The following is a 21,115-nucleotide window of genomic DNA, read 5'->3' on the forward strand; positions in this document are numbered from 1 at the left end:
TGCATTTGTGACATTTGTGACAGGCTGAGTTGACAAAGAGAGAGTCTGGTTGGAGTTGTCCTGAACAAAAATCTGAACATTAGGAAGTTATCTTGAGAAAATCAATTCAGAGAACAGGACACAAAAACACGCCCCCCCCTCCCCCGCGCCACTTGTGTAAAGCTTGGAGACTTAACCGTCAGTACTGGCTTGGGAAATTTGATTCTTCTGCCATAGGACTCCTCCAAGTAGCTTCAGACGTTAGACACAAATCACATGCAACTTGAGGACAATACACCCCTACAACTCACGTACCCTCTGTGCCTGACATGGAACTCCAGATGTTGAGGGCTGTCCAGACCCCCCCAGTCTGAAGATTCCTCGAGAAATCCTGACCAAGAGGAATTGACTCCTAGGACTTAGCTCAGCACAACATACCCACTCCCTGTGGATCCTGTTGGGAACACTCTTCTGACCAGATCAATAAACAGGTCTCTGTGTAGACCCACTGACCCCTGGAAGTGACCCCCAACTTACATACACCAGTCTTCTTCCTTGTCCTTCTCAACACCATGGCTAGATGGCGAACAGCAAGAAAGCCTTTATGTACACCTGTGTTCATAGTAGGATAATTTGTAATAGCCCAAACCTGGAAGCAACCTAGGTGTCCAATAACAGATGAGTGGCTGAGAAAGCTGTGGTCTGTATACACAGCAGAACTGTACTCAGCTCTTAAGAAGGATGAAGTCACTTCCCTCACCTCCTCTTGGATGGAGCTTGAAGGAATCCTGTGAAGTGAGATCAACCCGAAAGAGGAAGATGAATATGGGATGATCTCACTCATAGGCAACACTTAAAAAACAAGAACAGAGGGAGTTGGGCGGTGGCGCAGTGGGTTAAGCGCACGTGGCACAAAGCACAGGGACCGGCATAAAGGATCCCGGTTCGAGCCCCCAGCTCCCCACCTGCAGGGGAGTCGCTTCACGGGCGGTGAAGCAGGTCTACAGGTGTCTATCTTTCTCTCCCCTCTCTCTCTGTCTTCCCCTCCTCTCTCCATTTCTCTCTGTCCTATCCAACAACAAAGCAACGTCAACAATGGCAATAATAACCGCAACAAGGCTGCAACTACTAGGGCAACAAAAAGGGGGGAAAATGGCCTCCAGGAGCGGTGGATTCATGGTGCAGGCACCGAGCCCAGCAATAACCCTGGAGGAAAAAAAAAAAAAAAACAAGAACAGAAAGGAGAAGCACAAAGCAGAACTTGGACTAGATATGGTGTATTGCACCAAAATAAAGGACTCTGGGGGTTGGATGGGCTTTCAGGTCCTGGTGCCTGGCGGCAGAGGGGGACCTAGACTGGCTGGCTGGAGAGTGTTTTGCAGAAAACTGAGAAATTTTACACATGTACCAACAACTGTATTTATTATGTAGTCTCCCAGTAACAATTAATTCATTTTTAAAAAGTAAGCTTCCTGATGCTATGGAAAGCACTCAGCTGACAGAGTGCAGGATTTGCATACCTGAGGCTCCTGCTTCCATCCCTGGTGTAAGGAGCAGAGCTCTGGAGTTTCTCTCTCTCATATGGAGCTATCTATCGCCTATCACATAATTAAGTTTTTTTTTTTTTTTTAAAAAGTATGAGAAGGGGGCCGGGCAGTAGCGCAGTGGGTGAAGCACACATGGTGCAAAGCGCAAGGACCAGTGTGGGGATCCCAGTTCGAGCCCCCAGCTCCTCACCTGCAGGGGGTTGCTTCACGGGCAATGAAGCAGGTCTGCAGGTGTCTATCTTTCTCTCCCCCTCTCTGTCTTCCCCTCTTCTCTCCATTTCTCTCTGTCCTATCCAACAATAATAACAACAATAAAAATGACAGCGACAACAAGGGCAACAAAATGGGAAAAATGGCCTCCAGGAGCAGTGGATTCATAGTGCAGGCACCGTGCGAGCCCCAGCAATAACCCTGGAGGCAAAAAAAAAAAAAAAAAGATGGCTCTAGCATTCTTTCTAGAAGAAAAAAAAAGCATGAGAATAAAATTAAACTGCTCTCAGCACTATATCATTACAGTTCATCACCAGCTTATTTCGTTACATAATTTTCCTACAAAAAGAAAAAAAAAAGTACTGAATCAATTATCCAGAAGTAGCAACTTTCTTTTTTCTATCAACATATAATTCTATATAAAAGAAAAATATTGGGGGGGAATCTAGTTATTGTATACAAGAAAGTAATAGCTAGCAAGGGCCCCCTACAAATAAGTGAAGAGACTCAGAAGGTCTTCGTCTGGTGTTGGGTGGGGACTAACAGATGGTTAGGCAATTCTGAAATCTTGGAAACAATGAGTGTTTAATATTTCTTCTCTGGGGACACCTGGGAGAGGTGACAGGCTGAGGAAGAGTGTCCCGTTTGGGTGTTTCTGCACAAGTTTAAACAGACTTATGTATATGCCATTGCCATCTTCTTTGATCCCAGGAAACAAGGCGCTATTTGGGAATAGGAAAGGCTGGACAGAAAATGGAAGGCAGCTATGCTCACCACTATACCACCAACGCAGGCTGGACAGAAAATGGCTGCCTTCAGTCTGGCACCCTGTGAGTGTCCCCCCAGGTGTTCCCTACTCTCTCGAGACCCTGTGCTGAGGTTCACATCAATGTAGGGTGAGAGCTTGCTTGTTATTCGTGACTAGGAAATAGGATCTCATTACATGAAGCACCTACACTCACCCAAGTCAGGAGCTACCCAGGAGTATATCGTAGCTACAAGCAGCGATAGAATGAACGAGTGTCTGAGAAGCAACAAAGAAGGAAGTCAGCATTCCCCAGTGCAAAAGCACCAAAAGAAATATCATGTTTTATGTCCCATGTCCCCAGAGCACGTTATTAACCTAAGCTTGTTCTGTGCTTATGGCATGTTGTCATTTTAGTGACTTCCCTGGACAGCCGTCAGCTCTTCAGGGTAGGAGGAAAGGGATATTCAAGGCGTAACCAATAGATCCACTTACTGAACTTGAAACTTAAAATATATATATATACATATATATATATAGATATATATATATATATATTCACTGGCCAGAACCCATTTCCAGTTAGACACTCCTGCCCCAAGAATTAAACAAAGACATATCTACATCTACATCTATATGTTTTTCTTTCTCTCATCATAATAACCAGGACCAGCCTGATGAAAAGCCTATGAACTGGTAACCTATAACCCCTCCTGTTTCTTAGTCATCTGCTTCCACTGTCCTATCCTTCTCCCTCCCTCTCTCCCTCCCCCCCTCCTGTCCTTGGAAAGTCCTTTAAGCCTAGATCCCTGCAGGATGAATTCGGGTTGAGTTTAGGAGCTCCTGATTTGCAAAGCCCACACCTGCTCTGGGGTTCCCTGCAAAGCCCCAGTTTGTATGTCTGGTGTTCTGTGGGCAGGAAGGATGTGCTAGCTTCTCTCACTTCTCTCTTGCATGCAGAACATTTAAAAAATGTTCATTTATTTATCTGTTTGATAGGAGAGAAATGGAGATAGGGGAAGGAGAGATGGAGTAGGAGAGAGAACAAGAAATACCCACAGACCTGCTCCACTGCTCTTGAAGCTTGCCCCCTGCAGGTGGAGAGCCAGGGCTTGAACCTGGGTCTTTGTGCTTGGTAAGCAGTGCATTCAGCCATGTGTGCCACCACCCTGCCCCCCATGCAGTATGCTTTTAAAGAGAGGCAAAGGACTGGCGAAATAGTTCACTTGGAAAGTGAGCTGCTTTGCCATGTGTGCAACCCATGTTTGAGCTCAGTCTGCTGGGAGTTTCAGTGCTGTTATCTCTCTCCCGCTCCCCCTCTCTCCCTCTCCCCTCCCCCTCTCCCCCTCCCCCACTCTCCCTCTCCCCCTCTCTCCCTCTCCCCTCCCCCTCCCCCTCTCCCCTCTCCCCTCCTCTTCTTCCTCCCTCTCTCCCTCCTCCTCCCCCTCTCCCTCTTTTGTTCCCACTCTGTTTTCATCTAAAATATAACTAAGTAAATACATAGAAGTGGAGATTGCATATGGTGTGTGGTGCATTTCTCTCTCTCTCTCTCTCTCTCCCTCCCTCCTTGCCTCCCTGCCTCTTTCTCTCTCCTTGCTCATTCTAATGAGGCCAGTTACCATCTTGTGAAATGTCCAGTGGAGAGAAGAACCACTTCTCCCTCCCCTTCCTTTGTGTCTAAATAACATTATTGTTAAGAAAACAAAACAAAAGCAAAGACAAGACACTGCAATGTGTCTACTAGGACTGGGGTTCTAAATGACCAGAGGAGAGAACTGCAGTTTGAAATATTTACTGGTACCAGGAAAAGAACAGTTAACCATTAAAACACTGGTCTTTAAGAAAGAAACTTTAGTTGAAAAAGAGAAATATAGTTTAATCATTTTTTTTTTTTTTACATATCCTACAAGGAAAAGGAGGCCCAAGCTTTGCAAAGGGACCTTTTAGCATATGACTGGCTGGAGACCCAAGTCAGACAGGTAAGTGACAGAGAGACTTTATTTAAAATTAAGAGTACATTGGGAGGGAAGGGGATTTGGATTTTAGAAATGATTTGCATAACTAATATCCAGTCTTCCCCAGCTCCCATGGGGTTGGCTTGGGGGGGGGTGAGTTAATGGTTTTCTCTTCATTTTTATTTTAAATGAAGTGTTATTTTTCTTTTCCTTACAAGCAGTCCTGTGTCCTATGTGTTACTGATTTTTAATAATGAAAAAAAAAAAAGGATGAGAGAGACAGGCTGGGAATATGGATCGAACTGTCAAAGCCCATGTTTAGCGAGGAAGCAATTATGGAAGCCAGACCTTCCACCTTCTGCATCCCATAATGACCCTGGGTCCATACTCCCAGAGGGGTAAAGAATCAGGGGAGGGGATGGGATACAGAGTTCTGGTGGGGGGAATTGGGTGGAGTTGTACCCCTCTTATCCTATGGTTTCTGTCAGTGTTTCCTATTTATTTATTTATTTTAATCTTTATTGATTTTTGAATAGAGACAGAGAGAAATTGGGAGGGGAGGGGGAATAGTGCAGAAGAGAGACAGAGAGAAACCTGCAGACCTGCTTCACTACTTGTGAAGCTTTCCCCCTGCAGGTGGGGACGAGGGACTTGAACCCGGATCCTTACACACTGTAATGTGTGCACTTAACCAGGTGCGCCACTGCCTGCCCCCTGTAATAATAATAATAATAATAATAATAGATATGATTTGAGGACTGTTTTATCATTCAAAAGACAGAGACAGAGAGAGGCAGACAGACAAGAGGAGAGAGAGACCACAGCACTGCGGCTTCTTCTGTTGCTGTGGTATCTCCCAGGTAGTGCTTGGATTCAACCTTGATGAGTTCAACACAGGGCAAAACCTTCTTGCTGTCCAGTGAGCTCTCTCTCAGACTCCTGCAGCTTGCAGGAATGGCTTACTGGGTGGCGACCTACTTGGAAGGACAAACACATTCAGTTTTGCCAAGGTCAATTCTGCACTGGGACTCAGATGCCTTTCTTTCATATGCAGGAATCACAGGATGATGCTTCTGGGAAGAAAATATTCCTTTCTTTACCATATAGAGGAAAAGCAACGCTGCCCACGTGGAGAAATATGTAAGTGAACAAGCAGAAATGGTGAGAGAGACACTATGGCTAGGTAACAACTATGCCGTTGAGATGGCGACTTTGCGTCTTCACAAAGAGATGCTGACTGACACCTGGTAACGTGTGACGGGAAAGGAATTAGCCTGACTTAACTACAGGTATATACTATAGATAATTGATTATCTATTGGGAGAAAACAATAATTAACCATGAAAATATGTGGCTTCCCTTTTTTTTTTATTATTATCTTTATTTATTGAATGGAGACAGCCAGAAATCAAGAGGGTAGGGGAGATAGAGAGGGAGAGAGACAGAGAGACACCTGCAGCCCTGCTTCACCACTTGCGAAGCTTTCCCCCTGCAGGTGAGGACCGGGGGCTTGAACCCAGGTCCTTGAGCACTGTAACATGTGAGCTCAACCAGGTGCGCCACCACCCGGTCCCTTTTTTCTTTTCTCTTTTCTTTTCTTTTCTTTCTTTCTTTCATATATATTTGAGAATGTGAAGTCAGATACATAGGTAAGAAGAAAAAAAACTTATATAATTGAAAAAGACAAGGAGGTTGGTGTGTGTGTGTGTGTGTGTGTGTGTAGGAGATTTGAGAACTATTATCTCCTTTTCCCTAACTGGCAAATGACTCTCTTCTCCTCCTCCTCCTCCTCCTCCTCTTTCTTTTCCTCCTCCTTCTTTATTGGGGGGGGGGGTTTAATGGTTTACAGTCAACAGTAAAATACAGTAGTTTGTACATGTGTAACATAGCTCAGTTTTCCACATAACAATACAACCCCCATTAGGTCCTCCTCTGCCATCATGTTTCAGGACCTGAAACTCTCTCCCTCACCCCAGAGTCTTTTACTTTGGTGCAATACACTTCTTTCTCTCTTTTAATACCTTTTTATTTCTGTCTTCCTTACCAACAGTAGCTGTTACTATTTAAGAGTATAATGTTTTCAGACTCTTTTTCTGATAGGATGATCTTTGGGAAAGGGGGTGGGTGGGACTCTTGAGGGCGAGATGGGCAAATCCTCCTTTGAGATCTTCCTCTTCTCAGGAGCTTTCATGATGACAAGGAATAAATTGAAGGTGAGTTTCTTCCAGGCTCTATTTTAGAGATGGCTGTCCAAAAATAGTGGTCTTCCTGCTTAGCTTCTGGGACTGGGAGACACAAGGCTTCAAGTGTCTAGTGCAAAATAATGAAGTCTTTTGTCTTGCAGGAGGGTGGGGGAAATTCTCCATTATGCAGGCATATGTAATCCCTTTATTCCCGTTCCCTGGAGGAGAATTAAAGTCAGGCATTTTCATTCTCCCAGTTGGGGTTAATGCTATGCCCTCTCTACCTTTGAAAATAAAACAAGACCAGGACCCCTGATGATAATTCAAATGTGGGAATATTCTCTAGCAAACATACATCCCCAGTTGCAAAAATATTACCCCTGGTCTCTTGCCAAGTCTTTGGGGGAAAAAAATATGAAAGATTGATTCTCTCCCTTTTTTCTCCCCTCTGCTTTGCCTTTGTGATGTGGAATTTCAATCACTTCTCACATGACAGCCTTCTCTGTAATCTTTTATGGTGGGTGAGGAAAGAGAATCGTGTCTTAAGAAACCGTCACTATTTTTCTTGACATCTCTCCATCGAAAATATTTTTCAATTGGCCCGAAGATTATGGTTCTCAAAGAACTCTTTGGAGCTTTATTGGTCTTTAAACAACACCAGTTGTTTATAGAAACAGTAACAGGGGGTCTTGAGTCTCTTTCTTCTCTGTCTCCATTTCTTCTTTATTAATGTTCCAGAAGAAGAGGGTGGGTGAAAGTCAGTGCAATGAAAGAGAGCGAGAGAAAGAGAGAGAGAGAGAGAGAGAGAGAGACTTCAAGTTGTTTTCATCTATGATGGAAGTCAACTTCTCCAACAGCATCTGGTATTGAAGGTTAGCATCTTCTAGAGAAACTACAGAGTGACTTTGCAGGCTGTCGCATTTGAAGGTTTCTGTAGGAACCTCGCCCTCTGCAAAGGTGAGGTGCTGAAAAGCTTTTCCTGTCATCCCATCAATAGATGACAGGAAAATGGTCCTTCGGCATAAAGAGCTGAAAGTGGGACTGTTGGACTGTGGGTAGGTGTAACTGATGAGTATTTTCTGGCTGCAACTCTTACCTGCTTCATGTGGAGGGAGAAGTCACCACTCAGAAACAGGAGTGCTTACAGGTGTAGGAGGGGCTTTGGTTTTAAAGGGCATTTGGGAAACTCTCTCTTTTCCTGGACTACTATGTGAGCAATAATACATAAGTCAATCTCTCTCTCTCTCTCTCTCCTCTCTCTCATGACTTAACATGTATATGCTTTCTAGTAAAGGTTTAAGTCACCTGAGTAATCATGCTTTGCCATCAATTCATTGTTGAGATTTGCATGACCGGCCCTTAGGATGGGGTGACAGGAGGTGCCCTCACTACCTTATCCCTTTCACAGTTCCAAAAAGCGAGGACCTGGTCTTTTTCCCCAGAGCAGAAGCAACAGTGGGTGCTGATAGGGAGTGGCCCTAGAATGGGCTCTGTCTGGGCTGACGTGGGAGAGAAACAGCAATCTGATCACAGTGAGTCCCCCTCTCCTCTGGGAATCAGAGTCAGCTCAGTCTTGAATAAAATGGATGTGGCCTTTCAATAGCAACAGTAGATTCATGCCAGTCTTGGGTTATTCAGACAAGATGTTTATGTATCCAGGCATCTAAATGCAGGGACTCCAGAGTCTTGATGCCAACTGGCAAACATAAGAAGCCTTACTGTCTTCTACAGAAGTCATAGAGGACTGAGTCGGGAGAAATACATGCCTTGAGTGCAGCCATTAAGATTTGGCAAGGGAGTCGGGCGGTAGCACAGTGTGTGAAGCACACGTGGTGCAAAGCACAAGGACCAGCATGAGGATCCTGGTTCGAGCCCCCGGCTCCCCACCTGCAGGGGAGTCACTTCACAGGCGGTGAAGTAGGTCTGCAGGTGTCTACCTTTCTCTCCCCCTCTCTGTCTTCCCCTCCTCTCTCCATTTCTCTCTATCCTATCCAACAACGACATCAATAACAACAATAATAACTACAACAATAAAACAAGGGCAACAAAAGGGAATAAATAAATATTAAAAAAAAGATTTGGCAAATGAAATACCCACATTTCTGCATCATTCACTGGTATTCAACTATGTAACTCAGCTATGGAATTTGATCAAAACAATGTAAATCACAACATAGACTCTGTGAACATTTTATTCGAACAGAAGCAGATGCTGCAGAATGTTGCCCAAACTTTATATGAAACCGGTTTTTCTAGAGATGCACATTTTTCTTTGTTCCTTATGACTGTACTCTCTAATGGCAAGAGAATAAAAGGGGGAGGGGATATTTGCTTAAAATATCTTTCTAGCAAAAATAAGTAAAGTCACAGGCCCATCAGAATATAGCTAAAAAAAAAAGTTTCTTAGCTTCTTCCAACAGAGAGACCCTAAATCTCATTGCTATAGTCTTACCTTTAGGTTCCTGATTATTCAACACTTTGTTCTGCTTTATATCTTAATGCTTTTCAGTCGCCAAGTTGCAGGTACTACCATGATGTCAACCTGATTTCCCTGGGCAGAGGACCTTACCAATGTGTCCCAGAGCCCCACCTCTCCAGAGCCCTGTCCCACTAAGGAGAGATAGAAACAGGCTGGGGGTGTGGATTGATCTGTTATCTGCCCATGGTCAGCAGAAAAGCAAGTATAGAAGCCAGACCTTCCACCCTCTACACCCCATGAAGAATTTTAGTCCATACTCCCAGAGGGATAAAGAATAGGGAAGCTTCCAATGGAGGGGATGGGACAGGGAACTCTGGTGGTGGGAATTGTATGGAATTGTAACCCCTGTTATTTTACAATCTTGTCGATCAATTTTAAGTCACTGATAAAATAATTTTTAAAAAGTGTCTTTCTATATGTATTAGGTCCAATTCAGTAACAGTCAATTTGGGGTATATCTAAAAATTGACAAATGCAGCCCCATTGAAATTAAAGATATTTTGGCCACCACTAATCAGATATTACCTTGGAAAACATCTTTAGAACTTTTTATTTTACTGTCTTATGGTGGCAGCTGTTAACTAGACTTCATAGCATTTTTCAGTATAGGCAAATCCCCACCTTAGTGGTGTAGACCGGAACCTAATATAATGTTAGGGGTCAGTTTATATTTCAACAGAATGAAAGGTTATGAGAAGGAAGTTTGGTTGTCAGAAAGCAAGAAAAGGTGGCAAAAGATGTATGTATGCTGAAGAGAAAGTCCCTTTCATGACATCTGGATTGCTAGTCACTGCACAGAGGGTTTTAGAGAAATGCTTTTATTGATAGTTGTTAATGTTTTATTCAATCAATTTAAGTGTTTTTCCTTTTATAATGAATAATATATTCATTTATTACTGGATAGAGGTAGAGAGAATTTGAAAAGGGAGGGTAAGATAAGGAGAGAGTCAGAGAGACACCTGCAGCCCTGCTTCACCACTTGTGAAGCTTTCCCCCTGCGGGTGGGGACCGGGGGCTTGAACTCCGGGTCCTTGTGCACTGTCACGTGTGTGTTCAACCAGGTGCACCACCACCTGGCCCCATAGCTGAATATTGTTTGTTGAATATTGTTTTTTAAAGATTTATTTACTAATGAGAGAGAAGGAGAGAAAGAGAGAGAGAGAGAGAGAGAGAGAGACCGAGACCAGAGCATCATTCTGGTACTTGGAATCCTAGGACTGAACCCAGGATTTTATAAAGTGCTGACTGAGTAGCACTTTATCTACTGCACTACGTCTTGGGCAGTACAAACTAATGAATGGAAGTTCCTAGATCTACCTAGTGTCATACTGATTTTCTAAGGGAAAATATTATGAGCTCCTTGAGAGAACAACTTCTATGTCCATTAACTTGGAAAATGCCTGGCATATTAAGAAGACACTTAACATTCTTTTTTTTTTCCATAATAGTTTTGTTTCTGAGAAAGCGTTGGTTTACAAGAGTATGGATCTTTCAAAATTATGGTTTTTCACCTCTTCAAAAATGTGATAATGGGGCTGAGTGGTGGCACACCTGGTTGAGCATATGTTTCAATTCGCAAGGACCTGGGTTCGAGCCTCTGGTCCCCAACTGCAAGGGGAAAGCTTAGCAAGTGGTGAAGCAGGGCTGCTGGTGTTTCTTTGTCTCTCTCCCTCCCTGTCACCTTATTTCCTCCTGACTTCTGGATGTCTTATCCAATAAATAAAGATAATAATTTTTTTTAAAAATGTGATAACCACAGATACCCCTCTATCACTGGCACCCTCTACCTTGGCAACCCCCCCCCACCAATTCCATCCTCTCTTGATAACCTTGGTTCTACAGTTTGAGACCAAAGGCTTGTCCTCTTTTGACTTTGCTGGTTCTTTTACTTTGCTTCTTTATTTCCTCCACATTAGAGAAAGCACTCCATGTTCATCATATATATATATATATATATATATATATATATATATATATATATATATATCCTTGTAGTAATTCCTACAGAGCTATCTTCATGTTAATGAACTCCTGTAGCTATTGTTTGCCTGAAAAGCTCCTTCAAGCCTGAACAATAACCAAGTTGAGTAACGTATTCTTGGGTAGAGATCTTTTCCATTCAAACTGACCATGTCATGCCAGTCCTTTGTAATCTTAAATTTCTATCTAAAAATCAGTTGATAGTCTTATGGGATTGCGCCTATATATAGTTCTTTGCCTTTTTTTTTTTTTAACTCCTAACTGCTTTTATAATTTTCTCTTTATGTTTAGTCTTCAGCATTTTAATCATTATGTTCTTTGGTGAGGGTTAGGTTTTGGATTTACTTTACTTGTAGCAAATAAGGTTTCCAGGATCTGAGAGTTCATACTCTTTCAATTTGGGGAAAGTTCCTATGTATTCTCATTTTCTTCTGGCATCATTAAGATGGAATGCTATTACTCTTGATGGATGTGGTCCAACACCTGTCCTGTAATAATTTAATTTGTTTTAGTTCTTCTCCCTTCTTCTCTTCTTCTTGCTCCTCCTGCTCCTTCTCTTCCTCCAATGATGAAGATTCTTCTTCTTCTCCTTCTCCCTCTCCCTCTCCTCCTTCTCCTCCTTCTCCTCCTTCTCCTCCTTCTCCTCCTTCTCCAACTTCCTCTGCTCTATCCTCAAGGTTGCCATTTTGATCTTTGAGTTCTGTTTTTTTTGCAGGTGGATGCCTGTACTTTATTTTATTTATTCTAACCTCAGATAGGGTATTCATTACTGGCCTTTTTTTTCCTGTTATGACTCCATTCATATTTTCTCTGAATTTGTGGAAATCTTCTTCCATTGATCCTTTGATTTCAATGAGCACTTTAGGACCATAGATTTGAAATCTTCATTAGGAAGATTATACAGTTTTGTTCAAGTTGGGAGTGTCTTCAAGCTGCAGTTTTAGTCCATCAGTGGTGGGTGATTTTGTCTTTCTTTCCTATTATGTCTGATTCTCTAGGAATTTTTATGTCTGTGTTTAAGCACATCTAGAACACTGGCCTGGGATTCACAGTCATAAGTGTCTGGGTGAGTGTTCAGCACTTAGTTGGTGTCATACCAGAACATGGACTGCAGGTTACCATCGACTTCTAGGGGAACAGATTATGGCAGGTTGAACTGTAAATGGAACTGCCTGTCTTTGACTCCACGCCAGGGTTTGTTATAATGGAAACTGAATTTCAACATGGCTGTTTCCAAGTTGCCATGATTCTGTGAAAGGCTATCCCTGTAACATCCATGCAATTTATTATTCATAGTTTCCACTTCTAGTTTTATTTATTTATTTTTTAAAAATATTTATTTTATTTATTTATTCCCTTTTGTTGTCCTTGTTGTTTTATTGTTGTAGTTATTATTGTTGTTGTCGTTGTTGGATAGGACAGAGAGAAATGGAGAGAGGAGGGGAAGACAGAGAGGAGGAGAGAAAGATAGACACCTGCAGACCTGCTTCACCACCTGTGAAGCGACTCCCCTGTAGGTGGGGAGCCAGGGTTCGAACCGGGATCCTTATGCCGGTCCTTGTGCTTTGCGCCACCTGTGCTTAACCCACTGCGCTACAGCCCGACTCCCTCCACTTCTAGTTTTAATGAAGTGGTAGCACAAAACTAACTGAGTTGGAGCACTGGAATTTCAGTTCGCCCTGTCCCCTGCTTGGAGCTCCTACTCCGCCAACTTGGTTTTGCCTTAGAAATATTCTTGAATGAATGAATTTTTTTTTCCAAAAAGAAAATCTAGTTATTGTCATTAAAACATTGTAACCTGGGGGCTGGATGGTATTGCAGCAGGTTAAGCACTGGGACTGGCATAGGGACCCCGGTTCGAGCCCCAGGTTCCCCACCATCAGGGGGATCACATCATAAGCTGTGAAGCAGGTCTGCAGGTTTCTAGCTTTCTCTCTTCCTCACCGTCTTCCCCTCCTCTATTTCTCTCTGTCCTGTCCAACAGCAACAACAAGAACAACAATAGCAACCAGAGCAACGGGATGGACAAGATCAAGATGGCCTCCAAGAGCAGTGGATTCATGATGGCAGCACTGAGCTCCAGCAATAACCCTGGAGGCAAAGAAACAAACAACCAAACAAACAAAACCACTGTAACTTAATACATGTAGCAGTTGTATTTATATTAGGTAGTACATAAGTTATGTGTGTAGTAAGTAGAAGTAATTCTTTTAAAATCATGAGAAGCTGGCTAGAGAGTTCACCTGGATAGTTCACTAGATATGCCATGTGCATGGCCCAGGTTGAAATCTCACCCCCACCACACTGAGGGGAGCATGCTGTTTTGGTGTCTTTCTTTGTTTCTGTCTATCTGGAAAAGTCAGCATGGAGTAGTGAAGTCCCAGTGATGAGAAAGACACACACACACACACACACATACTCACACACACACACACACAGAGAGAGAGAGAGAGATATGAAGATAGAGATAGAGAAGCCCTACATATGCCATTAAATATTATTACTTTTTTCAGAGACGACCACATAAAAAGTTATTAAAGACATAGCAAGAAAATCCTGCCATAGATTTAAATGCCAGAATGCTCAACTATACCAGACTAAGTACTCAGAAAGGTCGTAAAGATACTAAGGGGGTTATGATGACAACATAAAAGGATGGAACGTTCGTCGAGAATGTAAAATGTCCATTTTGTTTTGACATTTCTCTATGCATTCAGCCCAGTAGGGATGCTGTTGCATTTTCTCCCATTTCCAGGGATTTGGATGAGAGGAACTTCAGTAGAGGCAGTCCAGTTTTTGAGAGCACACTGCTATTTGTTTAGATTTCATTGGTTCTAGTAAAAAAGGTCACTACTTTCAGAAAGAGGTTCTCGTTAAGTGGAGCTGAACGGAACAGTGGAAGTCAAAGTGACAGTGGAATTAATAGCAATCCTGGGTATTATAATTCAATTCTCCACAGACACAGTGAAATATACTTATTCAATATTTTTTGAATATATATATATATACAACTGAATTACATATACTCAGCTGCCCATTTGATATCACTCAAATCAGCTTCACTGCAGCAAAGAATGCCCGCGGGTCCTGTAAAAATACTTAACTTTTTTTTTTTTGCCTCTGGGGTTATTGTTGGGGTTTGGTGCTTGCACCACGAGTCCACTACTCCTGGAGACTATTTTTTTCCCTTTTGTTGCCCTGTTTTTTTTTTTTTATCATTGTTGCGGTTATTATTATTGTTGTTATTGATGTAGTTGTTGTTGGATAGGACAGAGAGAAATGGAGAGAGGAGGGGAAGCTAGCGAGGGGGAGAGAAAGACAGACACCTGCAGACCTGCTTCACTGCCTGTGAAGCGACTCCCCTGCAGGTGAGGAGCTGGGGCTCAAACCGGGATCCTTCCACCAGTCTTTGCGCTTCACACCATGTATGCTTAACTCGCTGTGCTACCGCCCGACCCCCTCAACTTTCTAATAAAAGTTCACACATACAAGTCCACAACTCATTTCTTCGTCTTAAGACATGAATTAAATAAAAAGTAGATAAAAGAACACAAGTCAAAGATGATTCTTGGGTAATTTCAACAAAGCTGCAAACATACAATTCTTTCTGATAAAGCTTTTCTACTGGGGACTTGGTTTTCCTGTGCAGGACAAAACACATCACATAATTCTAGTGAGAATAATCTGAGTTCTGCTTCAGATGGGATATGAAGAGTTGCTTATATGGGTCTGGCAGCTCCACAGCATAATTATAAGACACAAGAACTAAGATTTCTCCATTAATATGACCACTAAGCACTGCAGGAAATTGCTGTAAAAGAATTCAAGGCTATTAACCCCTAAAGAATGCCAACTTCAAGAGATCTCTCCAAATACATTTAGGTGAACTATAAATGAATGGACCATATAGCTTCTCTATTACTTGCTCCGCAGGTTGAAACAGTTACCTGAAAATAATTGATTCTCATCAACACCCTGCTCAGTCAGGCCCCATCAATTCTGAATTTGTTCTCAAATGTTCTGTCTAAAAATGAATTCTATGAGGCCAGGCTGGTGGCACATCTGGTTAAGCTCACACAATTACAGTGTGCAAGGACCTGGGTTCAAGCCTGTGGTCCCCATCTGCAGGGGGAAAGCTTCACAAAGTGCTGAAGTAGAATTGCAGGTGTTTCTCTGTCTCTTGCCTTCTCTATCTACCCCACCCCTCTCACTTTCTCTCTGCTTCTATCCAGTAATAAAAAATAAATAAATAAATACAATAAAAATGAGTCCTATGTGTTTTTCTAATGAGTGGATAAAGGAGATAAAGGAGATATCCATCAGCATGCTATAGGAAAAGTTGAAACTTGCTCTTTAGAACAATATGGAGGGGACTGGAGGGAGTCACACTGAGAGAAATAAGTTAGGAGGAGGAAGATAAATACCAGATGATCTCACCCATGTGGAGATCTGAAGAAGCAGAGCAAGGAAACAATGCGGCAAATTCTTGGATTCTAACCAAAGAGCTGAGCTTGTCTAGGGCCTAATAGGTTGTGGTGATGGAATTTTAGCATGTTGGTGGTCTCCATCCATGAAGTCACAAGTTATTTTGGAAGAGGTGTGACACTACTATAGCACATACCGTGATATAAGCCTTTATGACCTCCATTAGAAAAAAGAGCTTTATTTAATTTCATAAGTCAATGCAGGCTCACCCTGAGACACACACACAAAAAAACCCCACAAAAGAACGGAAATACTAGAGTCTAGCATCAAGTCTGTTTATTTTCCCTCTTTTCAGAAATCACCCCAAGTCATGAAGGAAAGCAAAGACATGGAAATAAAAGTTCTATCTGAATAAACAAATGGAATATGGAGGCAGAGTGGATGGGAAGAGGACTGAAGACGTGTGTGTGTGCGTGTGCGTGTGCGTGTGTGTGTGTGTGTGTGTGTGTGTGCGTGTGTATGTGTAGTTTCTACCATTTCCTTGTCCCCTAACCAAAGTGCCCTTCTTGCCAGAGCAGAGACACTAGCTGGTAATAACAAGTGTATGTCACCTGTATAATTTGAAGGCTTCTTAACTTCTCTTACAAGAACCTTCAGAGTCCAAGATGGTCAAGTCACTAAGCTATATAGTGGACTTCATATCTTCCTTATCTTGTAACTGGGAGACAGTCCCCAGCTCTCACTTCATAGAAGGTTGTGTGACATACGCATGCCCACACAGGACCCCTCAGACGATAGAACAATAACACAGAAGACTGTTGTGTTCCTCACCTGTGGGGGGAAAGCTTTGCAAGTGGTGAAACAGTGTTGCAGTGTCTCTTTGTCTCTCTCCCTCTCTGCCTCCCCCTTCCCTCTCAATTTCTGGCTGTGTCTCTCTCTATCAAATAAATAAATAAAGATAATAAAACAAAACAAAACAAACACAATTGTTGCATATTGTTAAGACTGCTGGGTTACATGGATTACAGGAGTGACATCAAGTCAAAATAGCTTCTCAGATGACACACACTCACCTCCCCAGGACAGTTCTGTAGGATGCAGTCAGACGGGTCCTGATGAAAACGCACTGATGCAGGCGCTGGGTGGTGGCACAGCGGATTAAGTGCACATGGCACAAAGCGCAAGGGCCGGCCCAAGGATCCCGGTTTGAGCCCCCAGCTCCCCACCTACAGGGGGAATGCTTCATGGGCAGTGAAGCAGGTCTGCAGGTGTCTATCTTTCTCTCCCCCTCTCTGTCTTCCCCTCCTCTCTCCACTTCTCTCTGTCCTATGCAACAACAATGACAGCAGTGACAACAATAATACTAACAACAGCAATGAGAAATAACAAGGGCAACAAAAGAGAAAAAATAGCCTCCAGGAGCAGTGGATTTTTAGTGCAGGCACGGAGCCCCAGCAATAACTCTGGAGGCAAAAACAACAAAACAAAACAAACAACAACAACAAAACGCATTGATGAAGGCGCAACAGAGGAGAGCCAACATCCTTCTCTGCAGTGCCCACGTTCACAGTGGAATTCCTTTGTGACTTTCCCTATTTCTCTCCGTACACACTTGCACCCAGTTTCCAACCTGGGACCCTGTGAGAAGATGTGTCCACACACGATAACGCAAAGGCCCATGTATCTCACTGTGCACCACCCACAGCTGCCATTATGCACGTCTCCTTTCTGACAGTTCATGGTAGGCAGACTTCAGCACTGTGTAAGTTCATACTTTCACAAGCGCTTTAAAATGAGATGTGTTTTTCTTGCTGAGTTTAACTAAATTTATTCTTTAAAACATGTTTTGTATCATCTTTATTTATTATTGGATAGAGAGAGTCAGAAATTGAGAGGGGAAGAGGAGAGAGAGAGAGACAGAGAGAGAGAGAGAGAGAAACAGAGAGACACCTGCAACACTGCTTCACCACTCGCAAAGCTTTCCCCCTGCAGGTGGGAACTGGGGGCTTGAAACTGGACTGTAACATGTGTGGTCGACCAGGTGCACCACCACCTGGCTCCAAAGACATTTATTCTTAATGATTCATCATTACGATAAAAAAATAGTACCATTTCCTGCAGATTATGATTGGAGTTTTATTTATTTGTTATTTAAAAAAATGTTTATTGAATAGAGACATATAGAACTGAATAGGAGAGGGAGACAGAGACGATGAGTCAGAGAGACACCTGCAGACCTGCTTCACTACCTGTGGATTTTTCCCCTGAAGATGAGGACCAGGGGCTTGAACCCAGGTCCACACACACCATAACATTTGCGCTCAATCAGGTGCACCACCACCCAGCCTCTTCCTGCTCCTCCTCTTCCTCCTTATTATTATTATTTGCCACCAGGGTTATTGCTGGGGTTTAGTGCCTGCATGATTAATCCATCTGGTGGTCTTTCTTTTTTTCGAAGGGACAACAATAAATTGAGAGGAGGAGTAGACACCTGCAGTAGTACTTCACCATGAAGCTTGTGAAGGTGCTCTCTGCAAGTGGGGGCCTGGGGCTCGAACCTGAGTCCTTGGGCATAGTAAGATATGTGCTCTACCAAGCTGCTGCCAAGATTTGTTCTTTAGATAGCACAGAAGACATAAAACTTGGGACCAGGACAGTTGGTGACCTTCACAGTTTTGTAAGTGCTGTGCTTTATAATTTATCCTTTAGTGAATGAACGTTAAGAGCCAGTTCCAGTGGGCGGGGAAGACAGCATAATGGTTATGCAAACAGACTCTCATGCCTGAGGCTCCTAAATCCCAGGTTCAATCCCCTGCACCACCATAAGCCAGAGCCGAGCAGTGCTCTGGTGTTTCTCTCTGTATCTCTCTCTCTCTGCATTAATCTCAAAAATAAAATAAATATTTTTTTTAAAAAAGAGCCTGTTCCATTGAGCTGATGCCAGGTTGCTCTTCAAGGAAAGACAGCAATAATGTATCTGACCCTATTTGTAAATTCACATGGTCCCAAATCTCCCCTCTCAATGATCAGACATTAAGCTAAATAGAGGTCTCTCTCTCTCTTTTTTTCCTTAATAACTGGAGTCCAATCGGGGTCACATGTGCATTGTGCAATGCTGTTACCTGAGGATCTTAGTAACTGCAGTCTCCTTCTCCAGCAGGTTCCTGGCTCTGATGCTGAAAACAGCCTTGCGCAGCTGCAAAAAAAAAAAAAAAAAAGATGAGCATGACGTTAGCTGGGGGGACAGACAGGGCTGAAGGATGGTGGACCCTCTGGAAACAGCAAACAGACGCCGCGGCCCACACACTCAACGTGCATCTCCTCGCTGAAGACTCGCCACAAGACTGATGTGGGCCATTTGCCTTTGCTTCTGCTTCCGGAATTTCCTTCACCTCTTTGTTTTTATCTGGGCAAGACTGAGCACAAGTTTCTAGGAGACACCTGCCCTGGGTATGAGGGGACAGAATGACAGTGAGCACAGCAAACAGCATCGACTCGCATTATCACCCTAATTCCCTGCTCCCTCTCTAGCATCTATCTGTCCATCTATCTGTCTGCCTGCCTGCATGTCTGTCTACCTATCTATCTAGTCATTTGTCTCCTATAAATGTCTGCTATTTACACAGTTACATATTCAACTGTCCTTTTTCCTGATAAATATGAGTCTTGTAATGATTAGCTGGTTACCCCTGAAACATTTCTTCTTTCTGTTGCACAGTTCTCTCTCTCTCTCTCTCTCTCTCTCTCTCTCTCTCTCCTTTTTTCCTTCAGCAAAGGGCATTCTCTGAAGGTTAGCCTTAACTCAGAGGTACGCTGCTCTGTAGTGCCCTCTCCTGGCTCCAAGAGATACTGATCGTCACCTGAAGAGAATCTGACACCATACAAGGAAGCAGAAAGGAACTTTCAGAATATATGTCAGGAACAACACTGCTTACAGCTTATATCACTGCTAGTCTGACATTCTGGTAACAGTAGTTTTGTCCCTTTCAATGTGAAAGCCAGTTTTTCCTGATTTTAACAAAGCCGGCTTATACTTGACCTCCATGGGAGTCTTCTTCCTGTATGCTACTTGACTTCTTGCTGACACAAATGACCGTGGCCAAAAAGTCTGACATTATCAGTGTTCTTTTCTTCATAAACCATTTGTTCTGAGAATGCCGGCCATTCCTTGACTTTCCTCAGTTTATCATTTATCTTTCAGATCATTTCCATCTTTTTTTTGTCATATTTTTCAAAAATAAATTTCCTCTTTCTCACATTCTATTTCTTTTAAGGCATCATTGAATATATACAGTCAGTTTATAGTCTAGTTTTGTCTTCATTAAAAAAATATACTGGGGCAGGGCTAGATAGCATAATGCAAAGAGACTCTCATGCCTGAGATTCCACAGTCCCAGGTTCAATCCCCCATAAACCAGAGCTGAGTAGTACCCTGGTAAAAAACCAAAACAAACAAACAAAAAATACTGATTGACTTACTTGATAGGAGAGAGAGAGAGAAAGATAGAAAGACTGCTCCAACACTGCTTCACCTTGTAGGTGGGGGCTGGCGACTTGAACCTGGGTCCTTCTGCACGGTAATGTGTGTACTTAGCCAGGTGCACCACCACCTGGCCCCTTCATTTCATAAATTTTTCATTCTTTCCTGAGTTCTAGGACCTTTGTCTTGAGTCATCTATTTCTTCTTTATGGCTTTATGCTAATGTTATGTAATCTGTAATCTTTTAAGTAATTTTCTCACATGTATGCTACAGTGTAAGGCATGTGTCGACATGTCTTGATTGTGTTGGCACTCAGCACCTATTCAAGGCTATGTTTGTTTCCTCTAAGACACTTTGTTACTTCTCACAAGTTTTATCTTGGTTTTACTGAGAAATAATAGATATCCATCACTGGATGCAAATTTGATAAACATTCTATTATTCTTTAGTTCTGAATACCTTTTATTTCCATTGTAGCCACGTCTATGCTCTCATAGTACTATAGAAGAAATTTTTAAGTTTCAAACTGTGTGAGTGTTTGTGTGATTGTTATTTGGTTTCTATAGCTGTTACATTTTGCCAAATAAAGTCTTTCATAGGATATTGATTTGGGATGCATATGCATATAGAATCCCTTTGTGACATAGTGAGTGGTCATGTTTTATGAGCCTTGTGTTCTCAAGTTAGGAAAGAAATTCTATAGTTACTGAGTAATGGATTGTATAAATGGTGCGGGGGCAGGTGGCATAATGGTTATGCCAAGAGACTCTCATGCCTGAGGTTCCGAAGTCCCAGGTTCAGTTCCATAAGCCAGAGCTGAGCAGTTGCTCAGGGCTCTCTCTCTGTATCTCCTTTTCATTACAAGAAATACAGTATATTTTAAAAAGAATCAAGTAGTAAAAATTATCTTGTAAATATCTAATTACATGAAGCAGATTAAGTTATATATTTTAAGTCCTAAGCCCTTACTGTTGGTTCTATGAACATGTGGTGAGGTGTAATATATTTTAAAGATAATATTTAAATGAATCCTTATAAGTAGATGTTGGGGGATGGACAGTAGAACCCTGGGCTAAGCTTACATAATACAAAGCACAGTGACTGAAGCAAGGATCCTGGTTCAAGCCCCCT

General features: G+C 42.6%; 1 protein-coding gene across 1 annotated transcript in view; it reads right to left on the minus strand.

The window, feature by feature from the left end:
* NALCN (sodium leak channel, non-selective) overlaps positions 1 to 21,115 on the minus strand; it is a 349,157-nt gene that overhangs the window by 59,328 nt on the left and 268,714 nt on the right. Inside the window, exon 18 of the mRNA XM_060191812.1 lies at positions 18,626 to 18,699. Coding sequence (XP_060047795.1) covers positions 18,626 to 18,699 — 74 coding nt within the window. The remainder of the gene's footprint in view (positions 1 to 18,625; positions 18,700 to 21,115) is intronic.

Source organism: Erinaceus europaeus, chromosome 5, assembly GCF_950295315.1.
Source record: "Erinaceus europaeus chromosome 5, mEriEur2.1, whole genome shotgun sequence".
NCBI classification, from domain to species: domain Eukaryota; kingdom Metazoa; phylum Chordata; class Mammalia; order Eulipotyphla; family Erinaceidae; genus Erinaceus; species Erinaceus europaeus.